Source organism: Mustela erminea, chromosome 10 (assembly GCF_009829155.1).
Source record: "Mustela erminea isolate mMusErm1 chromosome 10, mMusErm1.Pri, whole genome shotgun sequence".
Lineage (NCBI taxonomy): Eukaryota > Metazoa > Chordata > Mammalia > Carnivora > Mustelidae > Mustela > Mustela erminea.
Window position 1 is genome coordinate 74,951,644 of NC_045623.1, and position 16,429 is coordinate 74,968,072.

The 16,429-nt window shown below is 49.7% G+C and overlaps 1 protein-coding gene across 2 annotated transcripts; it reads left to right on the forward strand.

Annotated features, from left to right (window-relative positions):
* Window positions 1-9,911: 9,911 nt before the first annotated feature.
* BEST4 (bestrophin 4) lies at window positions 9,912-13,956 on the forward strand. Of its 2 annotated transcripts, XM_032303502.1 has the most exons (9): window positions 9,912-10,159; window positions 10,257-10,351; window positions 10,915-11,148; window positions 11,332-11,486; window positions 11,915-11,992; window positions 12,276-12,461; window positions 12,585-12,665; window positions 12,770-12,924; window positions 13,069-13,956. In XM_032303502.1, exons 1-9 carry the CDS (start codon window positions 10,008-10,010, stop codon window positions 13,337-13,339), a joined length of 1,407 nt encoding a protein of 468 aa, XP_032159393.1. In that variant the 5' UTR covers window positions 9,912-10,007; the 3' UTR covers window positions 13,340-13,956. The 2 variants fall into 2 exon arrangements, with proteins under 2 accessions (XP_032159393.1, XP_032159392.1); XM_032303501.1 differs by having other exon boundaries at window positions 10,915-11,486.
* Window positions 13,957-16,429: the final 2,473 nt, after the last annotated feature.

The following is a 16,429-nucleotide window of genomic DNA, read 5'->3' on the forward strand; positions in this document are numbered from 1 at the left end:
CTGGGTGGCTCAGTCAGTTAAGTGTCAGGCTTCAGGCCCGTCAGGATCCCAGGATGGGATTGAGCCCTTCTCAGGCTCCCTGCTCAACAGGGAGCCTGCTTCTCCCTCTCCCTCTGATACTCCCCCTGCTTATGCGCTCATTCTCTCTCTCTCTCTCAAATATATAAAATCTTAAAGGTTTATTTTAGAGAGAGAGAAAGAGAGTGCTTCAGTATGAGCAGGGGAAGGGGCAAGGGGAAGGAAGGGGACTCAATCCCATGACCTTGAAACAAGGACCAGAGCCAAAATCAGGAGTCAGAGGCTCAACAGACTGAACAACCCAGGTGCCCCTGAATTTAGTTTTTTAACAGTTTCTTCTGAGGGCTCTCTCTTTTTTTTTTTTTTTTTTTTTAAGATTTTTATTTATTTGACAGAGATCACAAGTAGGCAGAGAGAGGGGGAAGCAGGCTCCCTGCAGAGCAGAGATCCCGACGTGGGGCTCTATCCCAGGACCCTGAGATCATGACCTGAGCCAAAGGCAGAGGCTTAACCCACTGAACCACCCACCCATGTGCCCCTCTCTCTTGGTTTATAGGTGGTCTTCTCCCTTTGAGTTCACATGATCTTTCTTTTTTTTTAACTTAAGTAAATTGGAATCTATTTTATTTTAGTTTCAGATATACAACACAGATTCGACAATTTTACACATTACTCAGTGTTCACCACCCGAAGTGTAGTCATCATGTGTCACCATACACCATTATTGTAATATTGACTGCGTGCCTTATGGTATAATTTTATTCTCCATCTGTGTGACTTACTTATTTTATAGCTGGAAACTTGTAACTTTTTTTTTTTTTAGATTTTATTTATTTATTTGTCAGAGAGGGGGAGAGAGCACAAGCAGGGGGAGCAGCAGGCAGAGGGAGAAGCAGACTCCCTGCTGAGCAAGGAGCCCGATGTAGGACTTGATCCCAGGACCTTGGGATCATGACCTGAGCCAAAGACAGGCACTTAACAGACTGAGCCACCCAGGCACCCCAAAATTTGTACCTCTTAATCCTCTTTATCTACATGAGCTTTTCCTCTGTCTGTCCTAATCTCTTCTTCTCATAAAAACACCAGTTGAGTGTCTGCCTTTGGTTCAGATCATGATCTCAGGGTCCTGGGATCGAGGCCTGTGTGTTAGGCTCCCTGCTCAGTGGGGAGCCTGAGCATGTCCCTCTCCTTCTGCCACCCCCTTGTGCATTCGCTCTCTCTCGCTCTCTTGTGCACACGCTCTCTCAAATAAATAAAATCTAAAAAAAAAAAAAAAAGCCAGTCAAATCAGACTAGAGTCCACCTAACAGCCTCATTTTAACTTACTTACCTCTTTAAAGGGTCAGTCTCTAAATACAGTCACGTTCTAAAGTATTGGGTGTTAGGACTTTGTGCAGAAGTCAAGATCTTACCTCTGTCCATCTTAGGTCTTCAGATGAAACTCTTCAATAAAAGCATTAACAAAAGGAGAACAAATACAAGTTTATTAATGTAATACTTATGCATGGAAAAATGGGAGATACCCAGGAAAAATGAGGAACTCATCTAGCTTAGAATTCAAGCTTAAATACCTTCTTTTTAAAAAATTAACATATATGGGGCGCCTGGGTGGCTCAGTGGGTTAAGCCGCTGCCTTCGGCTCAGGTCATGATCTCAGGGTCCTGGGATCGAGTCCCGCATCGGGCTCTCTGCTCGGCAGGGAGCCTGCTTCCCTCTCTCTCTCTCTGCCTGCCTCTCCATCTACTTGTGATTTCTCTCTGTCAAATAAATAAATAAAATCTTTAAAAAAAAAAAAAATTAACATATAATGTATTATTTGCCCCAGGGGTACAGGTCTGTGAATCATCAGGCCTACACATTTCACAACACTCACCATAGCACATACCCTTCCCAATGTCCATAATCCAGCCACCCTATCCCTACCTTCCCACCACCCAGCAACCCTCAGTTTGTTTCCCGAGATTAAGAGTTTCTTATGGTTCATCTCCCTCCCAGTCCCATCTTGTTTTATTTTTTCCTTCCCTACCCCCCATGACCCCCCACCCTGCCTCTCAAATTCCTCATATCAGAGAGATCATATGATAATTGTCTTGCTCTGATTGACTTATTTCACTCAGCATAATACCCTCTAGTTCCTTTCGCATTGTTGCAAATGGTAAGATTTCATTTCTTTTGATGGCTGCATAATATTCCTGTGTGTGTGTGTGTGTGTGTGTGTGTGTCTGTGTCTGTGTCTGTGTATGTGTGTATATACCGCATCTTCCTTATCCATTCTTCTGTTGATGGACACCTAGGTTCTTTCCATAATTTGGCTGTTGTGGACATTGCTGCTATAAACATTTGGGTGCACGTGCCCCTTTGGATCACTGCATTTGTATCTTTAGGGTAAGTACCCAGTGGTGTGATTGCTGGGTTGTAAGGTAGCTCTACTTTCAACTTTTTGAGGAACCTCCATGCTGTTTCCCAGAGTGGCTGTACCTGCTTGTATTCCCACCAATAGTGTAGGAAGGTTTCCCTTTCTCTGCATCCTTGCCAACATCTGTCGTTTCCTGACTTGTTAATTTTAGCCATTCTGATTTGTATTTCCCTGATGCCGACTGATGTGGAGCACTTTCTCAAATGTCTGTTGGCCATCTGGATGTCTTCTTTTCAGAAATGTCTGTTCATGTCTTCTGCCCATTTCTTGATTGGATTATTTGTTCTTTGGGTGTTGAGTCTGATAAGTTCTTTATAGGTTTTGGGTAATAGCCCTTTACCTGATATGTCATTTGCAAATATCTTCTTCCATTCTGTCAGTTGTCTTTTGGTTTTGTTGACTGTTTCCTTTGCTGTGCAAAAAAGCTTTTGATCTTGATGAAGTCCCAATAATTCATTTTTGCCCTTGCTTCCCTTGCTTTTGGCGATGTTCCTAGAAAGAAGTTGCTGCAGCTGAGATCGAAGAGGTTGCTGCCTGTGTTCTTCTCGAGGATTTTTTTTTTTTAAAGATTTTATTTATTTATTTGTCAGAGAGAGAGCGAGCGAGAGCGAGCACAGGCAGACAGAGTGGAAGGCAGAGTCAGAGGGAGAAGCAGGCTCCCTGCGGAGCAAGGAGCCCGATGCGGGACTCGATCCCAGGACGCTGGGATCATGACCTGAGCCGAAGGCAGCTGCTTAACCAACTGAGCCACCCAGGCGTCCCTTCTCGAGGATTTTGAAGGATTCCTGTCTTACATCGAGGTCTTTTATCCATTTGGAGTCTATTTTTGTGTGTGGTGTAAGGAAATGGTCCAGTTTCATTTTTATGCGTGTGGCTGTCCAATTTTCCCAACACTATTTGTTGAAGAGACTGTATTTTTTCCATTGGACATTCTTTCCTGCTTTGTCGAAGATTAGTTGACCATAGAGTTGAGGGTCCATTTTCTGGGCTCTCCATTCTGTTCCATTGATCTATGTGTCTGTTTTTCTGCCAGTACCATACAATCTTGATAATTACAGCTTTGTAATAGAGCTTAAAGTCTGGAATTGTGATGCCACCAACTTTGTTTTCTTTTTCAATATTCCTCTGCCTGTTTGGGGTCTTTTCTGGTTCCATATAATTAAGATTCTTTATTCTATTTCTTTGAAAAAAACTGATGGTATTTTGATAGAGATTGCATTAAATGTATAGGTTGCTTTAGGTAGTATAGACATTTTCACAATAGTTGTTCTTCCAATCCATGAGCATGGAACATTTTTCCATTTCTTTGTGTCTTCCTCAATTAAATACCATCTTTAAAAAAAAAAAAACTTTATTTATGTACTTGACACACACACACACACAGAGATCACAAGTAGGCAGAGAGGCAGGCAGAGAGAGATGGGGAAGCAGGCTCCCCACTGAGCAGAGATCCCAATGTGGGGCTCTATCCCAGGACCCTGAGATCATGACCTGAGCCACCCAGGTGCCCCAATTAAATACCATCTTAATAGGGAAAAGGGAAGAGAAATACTCTCAGGGAAAAGTAAATGATTTCTAGAAAAAATGAATGGACCTTTAGAAGAATGGATAGGAGATATGATAATTTGGGACCAAGTTTGTCTGGGTGTGGCATAGATTTCTAGTTTCCTCTCCTGTGATATGAGAAGACATTCCCAGGAAGGGCGTTTATGCCCATCGAATCCTTTTAGAGATCTGCCTTTAGGCAGGTAAGGGGAGTTCAGAGAAGGCCTCTCCCGGCATTTCCTGTTTTTCAAGTACCTACAGTTCAAAATAGTCACTATGCCAAAGTGGCAAGTTGGGTGCCATATTCTGTTACCCGTCACTGTCTTCTCCCCTTGGGAGGTTAACAAGATTTTTGAGTCCTCCTCCAGAAACTAGGACACTAGGAGGAGCTCCTCTTGAATGTTGTAACTAAGGGCCGGAAGTGTCCTCTGCCTCCTCCCTCAGTGAAACATATGCGACCATGAGTGGATCTTAGACCCTGCCACACACCAGGCATTGGACTAAGCATTTACGCTGTTGACTGCTCACAGTAGCCTTATTACATGGATGTGATTATTATTCCCACTTCACAGTTGAAGAAACTGAGGCTCAAGGGGTTAAGCTGTTTGCACAAGGTCACATACAGCTACAAAGGGGTAGAGTTAAATTCTGAACCCAAAATGTCTGACTCCACTATTCACCACTGCCTGACTTTTCTGGGGGCCCTGTTCCTTGCACCTGTCCTCCTTCTAACAACAGCTCCATGTCTCTATGTCCCTCTTATTAATGCTCTTTCTCCTCCCCTGCCCCAAGAACCTCACAGTCTGTGCCCAAGCTGAGGTTTTTCAGAGTTCTCTGGGTCTCCGGTCCCTAGAAGATTCTGTGAGGCTCTGCTGCCCCTCGTTGCGCACGTGTCCCACATTCCCTGCCCCCTTGGCAGCTCAGAATCAGAATTTCTCTCTCTCTCTTTTTTAAGTCTTTTCTTTCTTTCTTTCTTCCTTTCTTTCAGAGAGAGAGAGAGTGTGCACAAGCAAGGCGAGCGGAAGATGGAGAAGGAGAGAGAAACTCAAACAGATTCTGCGCTGAGCACAGAGCCCAACACAGAGTGCCTGGGGGGCTCAGTCGATTAAGCATCGGACTCTTGATTTTGGCTCAGGTCGTGATCTCAGGGTCCTGGGATTGAGCTCCCATGTCAGGCTCCTACCTCAGTGGGGGTTCTGCAGGAGATTCTCTCTCTCTCTTTCCTTCCGCCCTTCCCCCTCTGAATTAAATAAATAAAATCTTTTTTTTTTTTAAGATTTTATTTATTTATTTGACAGACAGAGATCACGAGTAGGCAGAGAGGCAGGCAGAGAGAGAGAGGAGGAAGCAGGCTCCCTGCTGAGCAGAGAGCCCGATGCGGGACTCGATCCCAAGATCCTGAGATCATGACCTGAGCAGAAGGCAGCGGCTTAACCCACTGAGCCACCCAGGCGCCCATAAATAAAATCTTAAAAAAAAAAAAAAAAAGTCAGATGCTTAACCCACTGAGCTACCCAGGTGCCCCTCAGAATCTCTTGTCCGTTTCAGGTCACTGAGGTCAAGGATGTCTTTCAAGAATGAGAGATGCCTCAGGGTGTCTGGCTGGCTCAGTCAGTAGAGCATGTGACCCTTAATCTCAGGGTTATGAGTTTGAGCCCCACATTAAAAAAAAAAAAAGAATGACAGCGACTAAGGGTAGAACTTGGGAGGGGGCTGTTGGAATAAGCAGTAAGATCTTGGGTTTCTTCGGTGGGTGCAGAAGCCGAAGTCCTAAAGCCAAACCAGAGAGAGGCTAATAGCTACAGCAGGATTTCATACTCACCATGTGCTATTCTGAGCACTTGATAAATATTAATGCATTTAATATTCCCAGAAACTCTATGAGAAAGGTATTATCCTCCCTATTTCGCCATGGAGAAATTAAACACAGAAATGTTAAACGTCTTACCCAAGGTCACAAAGGTAGTTCACAGTGTTCAGCTTGGAAAATCTGGGCAGCCTGGCTCCAGACTCCATGCTGTGAGGTGCTAAGCCATATATCCCACCGGGCTGTGAGGAGGGGAGGGGGCATGGGCCATTAGGACCTGGAGAGAGGGAGACGCAAGAACTAGAGGACAGGTAAAGGGTGGAGTAAATGATTTACAGGTGGAGTGCTTCCCTCTCCCGGACCGTAAACCAAAGGGAACTGTCAGCCTCTGGGAAGGGAGATAAGGTGACTCAGGAGGGAAGGGCAGGGAGGGGACTGGGGACTGGGGACTGGGGACTCCCCTTCCATGAGTGAGGCTTCAAGTCCTGTACCTTTATCCATGGCTCTGTGGGAAACTCAGCGCAGTGATCCAGAGTGTGGGTAACAGGCAGTAGGGTGAGGGCCACAGAAGCAGGTGGGGGAGGGGCGATGATTGAATGGCAGCAGCCTGGGTTGTCCTCAAGGAAGCTCCCAGGATCTCAGGGCTTGAGCTCCTCTCAGTCCCAGGCCTGGGCCCCCTGGTACAAGACTCTTTAAGTGGTATGCAGCCCAGAGTGCTCTAGAAAAGCCACAGATCAGAGCTTGGGAAGGGTTGCATGGCCATGCTGGCTGAGCCCCCAGAGCTTGTATCTTGCCCTCCCCAGGAGAGAGGTCCTGGTCTTTCAGACCTCTGGGACACATGCACACACGTACACACACACACACACACACACACACACACACACACACAACCAATTTTTCCCTCATATTGACATCTCCCTGGCTCACCTGGGGCCCAGAAAGAGAACATGACTCTTCTGGCCATGAGTAGCTTTCCAGAATTTGCTCATCTTAGAGGTTTCTCAGAGAAAAAAAAAAAAAAAGGTGCGGGGGAGGAGGGCCAGATGTCTTTCAGGTGGAAAGGGGAAAAAATTAAAAAGAAAATAAAGGAAAAGAAAAGTAAAGTAAAGCCTACCTGGGCTCAAGTCCTCCCCAGCTCTATTGACATGAGTCAGATACCATCCTGTCCTCAAGGGCCGCAGGGGCTGGAAGGGAGCTGAGCCCTGCAGACAGGTCACTGAGCACTGTGTTTGTTGTGAGAGAGGAAACCTGGAGGGCCCTTGCAGGAGCAGTGAGAAGGAGCTAAGCCAGAGGCAGGTGATGGCAGCAGGGGTGGGAACATCTCAGAAGGCCTTACCCTGCTGAAAAGCCTGGACCTGGCACCATTTGGTTTGGGGATAGGCCGGCAAGGCTTCAGGCGAGAGGTCTCTGCCTCTTTATCTCTGAAGGATTGCCTGGTTCAGGGACACAGCAGAGGACTAGGAGGTAGAAACCAAAGGGAATAGACTTGGCTCTTCATGGTAAGAGCAGCGAGGGCTAAATGCCCACAGGGCTCCAGGCTCAGGAGACTATTTCTTTGAATAATCCCAACTGCCCTGGGTGGCAGGTGTTATTGATCTTGCTTTGTAGAGGAGGAAAACTGAGGTTCAGAGAGACAAAGTAACTCATACAAGGCTGCGGAGAGGGCTAGAAGTCAAACCCAGGTTTGTCTGATTCCCAAGCTTGTGCTCCTACCATCTCTCCGTTTCCTGTCTCTAGGAAACACTTGCAGGGGAGAAATCAGATCACAGTGTAGGGGAAGGACCCAAATAGGTCAGAAGTGGGACCAGCCCTCCTGGGGGTTCATGGGTGATCTCAGTATCAGGTGGGTAATTGAGCTGGTGCCTCAACTATTATTTCCTCTGTTAGACTGAGGAGGAAATTGAGGCCTAGAAGTAGAAATGGCCACTCAGGATGCCAGATACCCTTAGGAGTCAAGATGCTGGACACAGGGGCGCCTGGGTGGCTCAGTTGGTTGAGCAGCTGCTTTCAGCTCAGGTCATGATCCCAGAGTCCCGGGATCGAGTCCCACATCGGGCTTCCAGCTCCATGGGGAGTCTGCTTCTCCCTCTGACCTCCCCTCTCATGCTCTCTCTCACTCTGTCCCTCTCTCTCTCTCAAAATAAATAAATAAAAATCTTTAGGGGCGCCTGGGTGGCTCAGTGGGTTGGGCCTCTGCCTTCGGCTCAGATATGATCCCAGAGTCCTGGGATTGAGCCCCGCATCGGGCTCTCTGCTCTGCGAGCAGCCTGCTTCCCCTCCCTCTCTCTGCCTGCCTCTCTGCCTACTTGTGATCTCTCTCTGTGTCAAATAAATAAAATCTTTAAAAATAAATAAATAAAAAAAAAATAAAAATCTTAAAAAAAAAAAGATGCTGGACACAGCGCTGAGGGAGGTCTGCATCCTTAGGCCCAAGTCCCAGACCTGTGGCCTTGTCAACCCTGTGGAATACGGATGGGGAATTGTCAGGCTGAGCTCCCCAGAGCCTGGGCGAAAAGCCTAGCAGGGTGGCCAGTGCACAGGATCCTGGTCACAGGGCTCAAGCCTTTGTTTAGGCCCAATTGGGCCACTTCCAGCCTTTGGAGTTGTGAAACTGAATAAAGGAAACATCATTTAAAAAAAATAGAGTCCATGGGGTGCCTGGGTGGCTCAGTGGGTTAAGCCTCTGCCTTCAGCTTGGGTCATGATCTCAGGGTCCTGGGATTGAGCCCCACATCAGGCTCTCTGCTCAGCGGGGAGATTGCTTCACCCTCCCCTCAGCCCCTCCCCCACCTCTCTGCCTACTTGTGATCTCTGTCAAATAAATAAATAAAATCTTAAAAAAAAAAAATAGAGTCCGGTCACCAGAGTGGGGGGAGTCTCACACCCCACCAATTTGTACTCAATTGCAGACCCCAACAGCAAGAAGCATATCTTGCATTTTCCACCTGGAAAGGACCTACTTCACTACCCCTGCAAGAGGGAGAAAGACTTCTTCCTTGCATAGCAAGAGCCCAGCCAATGAGAAGTTGCCACAGCTCAGCCAATGAGAAAACATCACCAACCTCCCGTGGACTTTTGCCTGAAGTAGCCCCTCTAAACTTCCCTTTTTTTCTCTATATAATAACTTTCCTCTCTTTTGTTCTCAGGATCGCCTATGGTTTGCTGTAGCTTGCATATCCTGAATTGCAATTCTTCTGTTTTTGAATAAGTCTATTTGCTGGTAAAATAACTGGCTATTTTGTTTTCAGTCTCAACCAAGTCCATCAACTCAGGTTTTGAATCCTGCCTCCAATGACCCTGAACAAGTCATTTACCTCTCGGAGCCTCATGTGTAAATGGGGTTGGGGTGAGGATTGCAGGACACGCTGACCTAGTAGGGCCTTTGGCACGGCGCCCGTCGGTCAGGGCTCTGTGATCAGCGGCTGTGATGATTATAACAACTTATCATCATGCATCTGCCTTCTCACCTGGAGCGTGGGACAGTAATCCCTGTCATCCTGGTTTCAAGGACATGGTGTAATCTGTGTGAGATGTAGGGCCAGTGCAGATGTCCCTTTTGCCACCCCAAGGCCAGCCCAGCCCTGCAGTGGGTAGGGAGACACATCTAGTTCCCAGGGCCAGGGGAAGCTGGGTGACAGCCTCAATCCATCAATGATAACCTCAGTCCAGCTAAGCTTTATGGGCCCAGCAGATATTTAAATATGGGTGGTGTGTGGGCTAGCCCAGTTCTCCGTCTCAACACAGGCAGTTGCCTAGAGCAGGTAGGCCAGTGTGGAGTGGGAGGTGGCATTTCCCAGGATCTTGGGAGACCAGCTGTCAGTAAGACCCCTGAGGATAGTTGTGGGTTTGGACTGGAGATGGATCTCCTGTCCTCAGGAGTTTGTGACCTGGCTCCTTCTGGCCCTTCGAGTGGAGGAGGAACTCGGGGAAGCTTCTTGCAAGAGAAATTATAGATCTCAGCTTCCCTGGGCCCATTCCATCCTGGCTTGACCCATGTACCCCTGAGCTCTGGAGGGGATGGGGGTGCTTTTGTCTGCTCTGAAGCTTCTTCCCCTTGTCTACTGACATAGGATGAAGACTGGGTGTGCGTGACCTGAGCTGAAGGGAGGGTGCCTGGGGAACTAAGCTTGTTGAGAAGAAGGCAAGCTACGGACATTTGCCAGCAAAGAGGGACGGCTCTGGGGGCAGCTCTTGTGACCTCCTACCCAGGCCCCCAGCACCATGACGGTCTCATACACCCTCAAAGTGGCAGAGGCTCGCTTTGGAGGCTTCTCCAGCTTGCTTCTCCGCTGGAGGGGAAGCATCTACAAGCTCCTTTACAAAGAGTTCCTCCTCTTCATCGCCCTCTACGCTCTGCTCAGCATCACCTACCGGTGAGGGGGAGCTCTCAGGACTGGCCCAGGGGCAAGGGATGGGGTACTCATCTGGCCACCAACCCTCTAACCCAGGCTTACACTTGACCTTCTCCAGGCTGCTGCTGACCCAGGAGCAGAGGCACGTGTATGCTCAGGTGGCCCGATACTGTAATCGTTCTGCAGATCTCATTCCCTTATCCTTTGTACTGGGTAAGTTTCCCTCGAATTCTCCCAGGTATCCTTCTGACCATCTTCCTGAACTTCAGGTTTAGTTGATAGTTCAGAGGATCAGAATTACCCCCGGCAGCACAGCCTGGAGGTCAGCAGGCAAGGGAATTGCGTTCTGGGTCCAGGATTTCCAGAGGGCTAGACCCTGCCTGTCACCTGCGGGACCCTCACTCCACCTGGGGACAAGACATGGGCTGGCTTCAAAATCCCACTCTGGGTACTAGAGGGGACACCCCCTTCCCACCTTCATGGGAAGCAGGGCTCGGAGTTAACCGTTCCTTGACGGCTTCTCCGCAGAAGGAGGTTTGCCCTGCTCCCTCCTCCCTCCTCCAAACCTGACTTAACAAGGTAGAGGCTTTAGGAGGAGGCGTTCCCCTTGACAGCGAGGCAGGGCACTGAAGCCCAATGTGTCCGTCCTTCTCCTTGCTTTGGTTCAGCCTGGCCTGGACCAGGTGCTCTGGCTGGGGAGGTTGGGGGCAGGGGACGCTGACTCCCCCGGCCCTCCATCGTCCCTTCCCGTCTGCACTCGCACGGCGGCCAATCAGGTTTCTACGTGACGCTGGTGGTGAACCGCTGGTGGGCCCAGTACACGAGCATCCCGCTGCCGGACCAGCTGATGTGCGTCATCTCGGCCAGCGTGCACGGCGTAGACCAGCGCGGCCGCCTGCTGCGCCGCACCCTCATTCGCTACGCCAACCTGGCGTCAGTGCTGGTGCTGCGCTCGGTCAGCACGCGCGTTCTCAAACGCTTCCCCACCATGGAGCACGTGGTGGACGCTGGTGCGGACAGGTGTCCCTGGCGGCTTTCGGGTTGGGAGGATTTGGGGGGCCAGAGGGGTGGCTCGGGGCCGGGACCTGAACACGGGCCTCCTAGGAGGGGTGGGGGTGGGTCTGAGCCCCAGGGGGCGAGTCCTAGGGGCGGGGGAGGTGTCTGTGCCCCCGCCCCTCACTGTATCGCCTCAGGTTTCATGTCCCAGGAAGAGAGGAAGAAGTTTGAGAGCCTGAAATCCGATTTCAACAAGTACTGGATCCCTTGCGTCTGGTTTACCAACCTGGCGGCCCAGGCCCGCAGGGATGGGCGAATCCGTGATGACATCGCTCTCTGTCTGCTCCTGGAAGTGAGTCGGCCCCAGACCAGGCCTGTCTATCCTCCCTGGCTTTACAAACTGGAATAATATAGATGGTGCCAACTGCCCATGGCACACGGTGGGAAGCACTGTACATACATTAACTCATTCGGCCTTCACAACAGCCCTTGGGACATTATAAGCGTCCCTCTCTCACGGGTGAGAAAACTGAGTCACTGCGTGAGTGGCAAGAAACTTGCCCAAGTCACTAGTTAGCAGAGCCGGGACTCAGACATGCTGCTTCCCCAGTCTGTGCTTGCAACTACTTCGCTAAACTGCTTCCCATCACGGCCCCCCTCCCCCACATGATAGGACCCCCTGACAGCAGACTAGACCTCAGTTTGTGCTGGGCTTCCCTGTTCTTTCCCCATTCTTCCCTCCTCTCCGCCGCTGATGTTGGCTTCCTGCCTTTCCCGCAGGAGCTGAACAAGTACCGGGCCAAGTGCAGCATGCTCTTCCACTATGACTGGATCAGCATCCCTCTCGTCTACACCCAAGTAACTGCCTCCCCTCCCCAGCCCCAGTGCCTACTGCATGTCCAGTGCTGTGGGTGACGCTGACAATTAGAGACCGTACCTGCTCTGGGGCAGCTCAGTCCAGCGAGACACCGAGCAACCAAGGGCTCATCTTCCAAGCATCCCTGGCCCCTGCTAAGACGACCCCATCCCCTCGGAGGCTGCCACACCTTGCTATACGTTTTATTTCCTCGTCAGATTCCCTACTGGGCCTCAAGGTCAGGGAGGGCATTTCTCCCTGACTCAGGCAGGCTTCCTTCTCCAGGTGGTGACCATAGCAGTATACTCCTTCTTCGGCCTCTCCCTGGTTGGCCGCCAGTTCGTGGAGCCCGAGGCGGGGCCAGCCAAATCTCGGGAGCCTTTAGAGGCAGCATCCACCCTGGGGGACCTGGACATGTACGTGCCTCTCACCACGCTGCTGCAGTTCTTCTTCTATGCTGGCTGGCTCAAGGTGGGCATGGAGGCTCGCCGTACTGGCTTGCTCTGTAGCGATGTGAGCCCAGGAACCCCACCTCACCTTTGAGGACAGAGAATGGGGCTCTGAGCCCAGAAAACACTGTCTTGCAACTTGTAGGTGGCCGAACAGATTATCAACCCCTTTGGTGAGGATGATGACGACTTTGAGACCAACAAGCTCATAGACCGCAACTTGCAGGTACGCAGGGGCCTGGTGGCAGCTGCCTGTGCTCCCCTCCTTGCCAGCTCTCCGCCTGGGTGTGGAGAGGACAGCGGATCCTTACGACTTGATGCCTGCCCCAGGTGTCTCTGTTATCCGTGGACGACATGTACCAGAACCTGCCTCCCGCCGAGAAAGACCTGTACTGGGACGAAGACTCCGCGCAGCCACCCTACACGGTGGCCACTGCAGCCGAGGCTCTGCGGCCTTCCTTCCTGGGCTCCACCTTTAACCTTCGGTAAGTGGCCCACGCTGGTGGAGGTAGGACTTGACCCAGGTGGCAGGCCCCCATGTCCTCACCGCCCTGCTCCTAGCCTTCTCGGGAGATCCAGTCCCGGGGTGGCCCCGCGCCAGGCTCGCTCAGCCCGTCCTCCTCCTGCAGCATGAGCGATGACCCCGAGCAGAACATGAAAGTGGAAGCGTCCCCAGCGGCTGCTCGGCCACTGCCCGCCCAGACCCCACTACTCGGCCACTTCCTGGGTGCAGGAGCACCCTCCCCTGCCATCAGCCTCAGGACATTTGGCCGCATGCGAGGAGCCCCCAGGACCCCGCATCTGCTGCGCTTCCGAGCAGAGGAGAGCGGTGAACCCGAGGCCGCAGACCGCATTGAGGAGGCATCGGTGGCATCAGAAGACGAGACCAGGGAGCCCTGATCAGAGGCTGCCTGGCCCAGTGCCGTTCTGCCCGCCTCTCCAAGGCCTGCCTCCCCTCACTTCCCAACACCCTGCTGACCTCCAGCACTATTAGAGCACTTGCAGTGTGTCCTGAGCTGGAGAATTTAGGGACAGACCCTGAAAGGGGAAGATGGTGGGGCCAGCACCAGGGTTGGGAATGTGTCCATTTTGGTGGGGAAATGTAGGATGGTTTGCTTGGGGAAGGTGAGACTAGGATACATGGGCAGGGCCTAGAGGACAAGAACCCGGATGCACTGTAATTTCCTGCTCAATGGGTTGTGGGGCCTGTTCTCAAACCTGAGGGAGTATCAGTAGCACCAAAGGGCCTTCTCAGTGTATTTCCCTGTGCCACTCCTAGGATTTGATTTATTAGATCTGGGATGGAACTCAAGAATTTGCATTTCTATTAAGTTCCCAGGTGATGGTGCTGCTGCTGGTCCAGGCATCACAATTTGAGTCCCATACGAAAAGACGTTGAGGATATACCTTATCCTGATCTTACTCTGAAGAGGCATCAGAGTATGTGTGCTGGGGGACTTTTACTTTACTTGTAATATTCTTTTTATTTACAATGAGAATATAATCAGTTATTACTTGTGCAATTACAGTTGTTTAAATTGGCCTGCTGGAAGGTGGGATAAAGATAACATGGTAAGGGCTTGGGAATATGATCAAACTCAGACATGGAGGCAGCTGGACCCAGACCCAGCCCAGTTGGACTTCAGAGTGCCACCCCCTTCTGCTCCCACCAGCGCAACAGGAGGAAGCGTGATTTAAGGGGTGAAAGCTGCGGGCTTGCAGTGCTGGGTTGGGGGGGAACCATCCTAATGGGAGCCTAGATTGGAGTTGACTGAACTGAGCTCCATTCTGCAAGCCTCCACTAAAGACACTGGTGACTGCCAAAACTGAATCTTAGGGTCAAAGGATGACAAAATTCAGAAGAAACAAAAGGTGTAGTAGAGGTTGAGTGCAGCCTCTGACATCTGGGGCTGGCTTTGCTACTTTCCTACTGGGCAACCATGGGTTACAGAATACCTAAACATAGGTCTCCAAGTTTTTTTTCGTTTTGTTTTTTTTAAAGATTTATTTATTTATTTGACAGACAGAGATCACAAGTAGGCAGAGAGGCAGGCAGAGAGAGAGGGAAGCACACGCTTCCCGCTGAGCAGAGAGCCCCATGCGGGGCTTGATCCCAGGACCTTGGGATCATGACCTGAGCCGAAGGCAGAGGCTTAACCCACTGAGCCACCCAGGCGCCCCTCCAAGTTTTGTTTTTTAAATGCTTTATTTGACAGAGAGAGTGAGCACAAGCAGGCAGAGCAGCAGGTGGCGGGGATGGGGGGCAGGCTCCCTGCTCAGCAGAGAGCCTGATGTGAGGCTCGATCCTAGGACCTGGAGACCATGACCTAAGCTGAAGGCAGAGGCTTAACCCACTGAGCCACCCAGGCGCCCACATAGGTCTCCAAGTGTTTATGGAGACAAAAGTACCCCAAGATAGCCATTTCCATAGAGGTTTTTCTCACAGGGTTAATGGGAGTTTGCCTTGCTTCAGGGAAAGAACGGTCAGCTGAAGGCTTCGGGAATGAATAGGGGATGAATCCAGGACTCTCTTCTTATTTGAGAGTGTGACAGCCCAAGAAGGGGGATCAGTCAAAGGAAGACGCAGACTCCCTGCTGAGCAGGGAGCTCGACCTGGGTGGGACTCAATCCCAGGACTCCAGGATCAAGACCTGAGCTGAAGACAGGCGACCAACCAACTGGGCCATTCAGGTGCCCCAAATGAATCCAACACTCTTTAAACACACTGCTTCTAGTCAACAGATTAGAGGTAGGATTGAAGGGGAGGTATAATCTTGTAGAGCTCAAATGGGGAAATACAGGCAAAGTGTCTAATCTGACTTTGCTATTCCTGACCAACACTGTTAACAGTAACTAAAATGATGGTGCTGCAATAATAACCACTGGATGGAAAGGTGGGGCACACGCCTCCCAGAGACCATGGTAAGGTTTTAGAAGGTTGCGTTGCGTTTGGTGTGTTCTGAAGTTTTTATACTAAGAAGTGGGAGGAGGGTCATCTCCTAGTTCATCTTTCCCTACTATCTATTCACAGAACTCTGCAATTCAGCCAAGCTAACGAGCCAATTTGGATTTTCACTCCTTTGGCTCTTAAGTTATACTCGCACTTCCCATCAACTTTAACTTCAGATAAAATCTTGTTTTTGTTTTTTAAAATTAATTTAGCACATTTGAGTACCTCATGTTGCTATGCACTTCCAGGTACTGGAGACAGCAGGAAACAAACGTTTGTACTTGTTCCTCTGGCATTCTATTCTAATTGGGCAACAAAGAAAATGAGCAAAATTTATGCCCAACTAAGGGATAAGGAGAAAAAGCAGGGACAACAGATTAATAGCATGAAAGGAACTATAGTTTAAAATTATCAGGGAGGATCTCACTAAGGCTAAGACCTGGAAAATAAGGCTTGTGCTATGTGAAGGAAAATGTTCCCAACAAATGGACTAAGAAGCAAACATGTACTCTAAGGCCAGGATGATTAGCACGGTAGAAAAAGGGACCAGGTCACGGTGGGTTCCATAGCATTTGGGAAGGCTTCTGAGATGGGAAGCTGTCAGAAACCTATTGATCCCGATTTCTAGAACTATGCTGGGACAACAGAAGTAATTCAGTGCTACTTGCTAAAGAGTGATCAGAAGACAGAGCCAGGGTGTTAAAAGGTTAAACCAACAAGATTTGTTGACATAAGATGTTAGGAGTGTAGTGGTCAGAATGATCCAAGATTTTGATTTAAGCAGCTGCATATAGGCAATGATTTGCTATTATTAAATACCTGAGAAACTATATGAAAAGGGAAAGCAGAGGAATGTTACTAGTTTTTCACATGTTCACTTTTGAGTCCAATCAGGATATTCAAATGCAGGTTTTAAGTAGGTTTGGGTTAAAGTTAAGAAAATGCGGCACAAACTACATTTAACACCAACAGCAGATAATGTTAGTGACCCTACAGATTTAGCAATGCAAAAATCACTGGTTATCTTGCACACCTGAGCT

Bases quoted from the DNA above. Each gene is read 5' to 3' on its own strand.
- BEST4 (XM_032303501.1), top strand. From the start codon at position 10,008: ATGACGGTCTCATACACCCTCAAAGTGGCAGAGGCTCGCTTTGGAGGC. The intron at 10,160-10,256 runs GTGAGGGGGAGC...GACCTTCTCCAG, and splicing joins CTGCTCAGCATCACCTACCG to GCTGCTGCTGACCCAGGAGC. The intron at 12,925-13,068 runs GTAAGTGGCCCA...CTCCTCCTGCAG, and splicing joins GGCTCCACCTTTAACCTTCG to CATGAGCGATGACCCCGAGC.